Raw genomic sequence first — 2,099 nt, 5'->3', positions numbered from 1 at the left:
TCCCCTTGCAGGACCCTTTCCCCTTGCAGCACCCTCACCCCTTGCAGCACCCTCACCCCTTGCAGCACCCTCACCCCTTGCAGGACCCTTTCCCCTTGCAGCACCCTCACCCCTTGCAGCACCCTCTCCCCTTGCAGCACCCTCACCCCTTGCAGGACACTCACCCCTTGCAGCACCCTCTCCCTTTGCAGCACCCTCTCCCTTTGCAGCACCCTCACCCCTTGCAGGACCCTTTCCCCTTGCAGCACCCTCACCCCTTGCAGGACCCTCTCCCCTTGCAGCACCCTCTCCCCTTGCAGCACCCTCACCCTTTACCAGCAGGCCACCTCTGCCGGCAGCAGTCCTGAGGAGCTGCCGGGGCTCAGCAGCGCCGTGCTGGGGGTCCCCTCGTGGCGCGCCAAGGCAGAGGGCCCCGCTCAGCAGGCACGGGCGGGTGTCCCCACGTGCCTAGATGGCCCTCGGGCGACAGCGGGGCCCCACGCTGCCAGCCCTATCCACCGCCCAGGCGCTCCCGTATCCGCCAGTGCTCCCTGTCCCAACCCCCTGGCGCCTTTGGGGCTCCGGTGGCACATTGGGGCTGTCACTGTACGTGATGCAGCTGCCTGGGTACAGGCGGTGCCGGGAGCGAAACGCCAGCAAGGAGGAATGCCGTTTATGCTGCCGCCGCCAGCCCTGCAGGATGCCCTTTGGCATCCCACGCTGGGGAAAACGGGAATTGCGGGAACCACGGAACCCCGGGCGGGGGGAGTGGGAAAAGAAATACTTGGAAAAGCAACAAATGTCTGAAGAGGTGGGAGAAAACCCCCCTGAATCTTGAACTGCTGCTTGTAAATTATTCATTGCCTGGTTAAGAGAGTCACAAACCCACTCAGCGAGGGGGGGGGGAGGCACTTTCAATCTCCCCCTCGCGCGTACGTTGCTTCATTTTCATCTTCCCAGCTTTCTAATTTAGGCGTTAATTGGCAGATCCGGAGCAGGATCCGGGAAGCCCCGGCAGGCGCCGGGTGGCGATCCGCAACCGCTCGCCCCGTGTTGCAACCGCCAGCCGCCACCACCGCCGCCACCACCGCCGCCACCGCCACGCATCCCTCCCTTGGTGCCGGCGGGTGCTATCGCAGGCGGGGTGACAATAATCGTCGCTTCAGGGGGAAGAAAAAAGCAAAAGGAAAGCAAATTGGGCTGTCACAGGTTGGGAAAAAAAACAAAAGCCCAATCCTTCCGCTGGCAGTTCTCTACACAAAGAGCAAAACTCAGCGTTTTTAGCCAGCGAAAGAGAACCCGGCCAGGCGGAGCGGGGCGGGTGCGGGCGCCCACGCCGCGTGGCCTCGGAAGGGCTTTGTGCGAACCAGCGGCATCTTTAGTCCCCCGGGTCCGGCTTGCCGCGGGCCGCCTCTAAAAGCTCGAAACCTCTTTGCGACGCTTCCCGCCCTCCCCTCGGTTTACCGACGGTCCGGCCGCCCAGCGGCGACTTGGGGCAGGATACTCAGGGCCGGCTCCTCTGCAGACGGGGATGCGGGAAGGCTGTTTCGGCCGCTCTGGAGCCCCGGGGCAATTTGGCGGAGTGAGGACGGAGCGGATGAACCTGTTGTGGGCAAACCCTTCCCTCCCGATATCAGGCACCGGTGCAAGCTGGTGCTGCACGAGAGCCGGGGAACTCAGCCAAAACTGCTGGGGAAGGGCCTGACCCTTGTCCTCGCGGGACACGCTCCCCTGGGGATGCACCCTAAAGACTCGCAGGCCAGAGCAGCCTTCCTGCCTGGAGCTAGATTTGGGGTAAATAAATATTCCCCTCCGCACGCTTTGTGCGCTTTATTACGGCTTGCTATTAGGCTGGATATAAAGCAGCCGTCGCTGCTACAAAAAGGGACGCAATAAAGCTCACTGGATTGGCGGGAATTAAAGCGGCTGGGGGAGAAAAACAGCTTTTCTTTATGTCTTTTTTTAAAAAAAAAGCTCGTTTTGTTCCTGCGTTTCAGCTTGAATGGCGAGGCGGGGAGCGGCTGAGACGGCAGCGGCTGGAAGCCGGGGTCAGCCAGCTGCCGGCGGGGACGCGGCCGGGAGCGGAGGCGGCACGCGGGGAAGGAGCGGGGCGGCACGAC

At 62.6% G+C, this 2,099-nt stretch overlaps 1 protein-coding gene across 1 annotated transcript in view; it reads right to left on the bottom strand.

The window, feature by feature from the left end:
• Positions 1-2,099, bottom strand: part of CCDC33 (coiled-coil domain containing 33) — a 58,837-nt gene that overhangs the window by 12,208 nt on the left and 44,530 nt on the right. The window contains exon 14 of the mRNA XM_026068368.1: positions 551-699. Within this exon, the coding sequence (XP_025924153.1) occupies positions 551-699 (149 nt within the window). The remainder of the gene's footprint in view (positions 1-550; positions 700-2,099) is intronic.

The sequence above is a fragment of the Apteryx rowi genome, unplaced genomic scaffold (assembly GCF_003343035.1).
Source record: "Apteryx rowi isolate R43461 unplaced genomic scaffold, aptRow1 scaffold_27, whole genome shotgun sequence".
In the NCBI taxonomy this organism is placed as follows: Eukaryota; Metazoa; Chordata; class Aves; order Apterygiformes; family Apterygidae; genus Apteryx; species Apteryx rowi.
The sequence above is the reverse complement of the archived record's forward strand: the minus strand, read 5'-3'. Positions and strand labels throughout refer to the sequence as shown.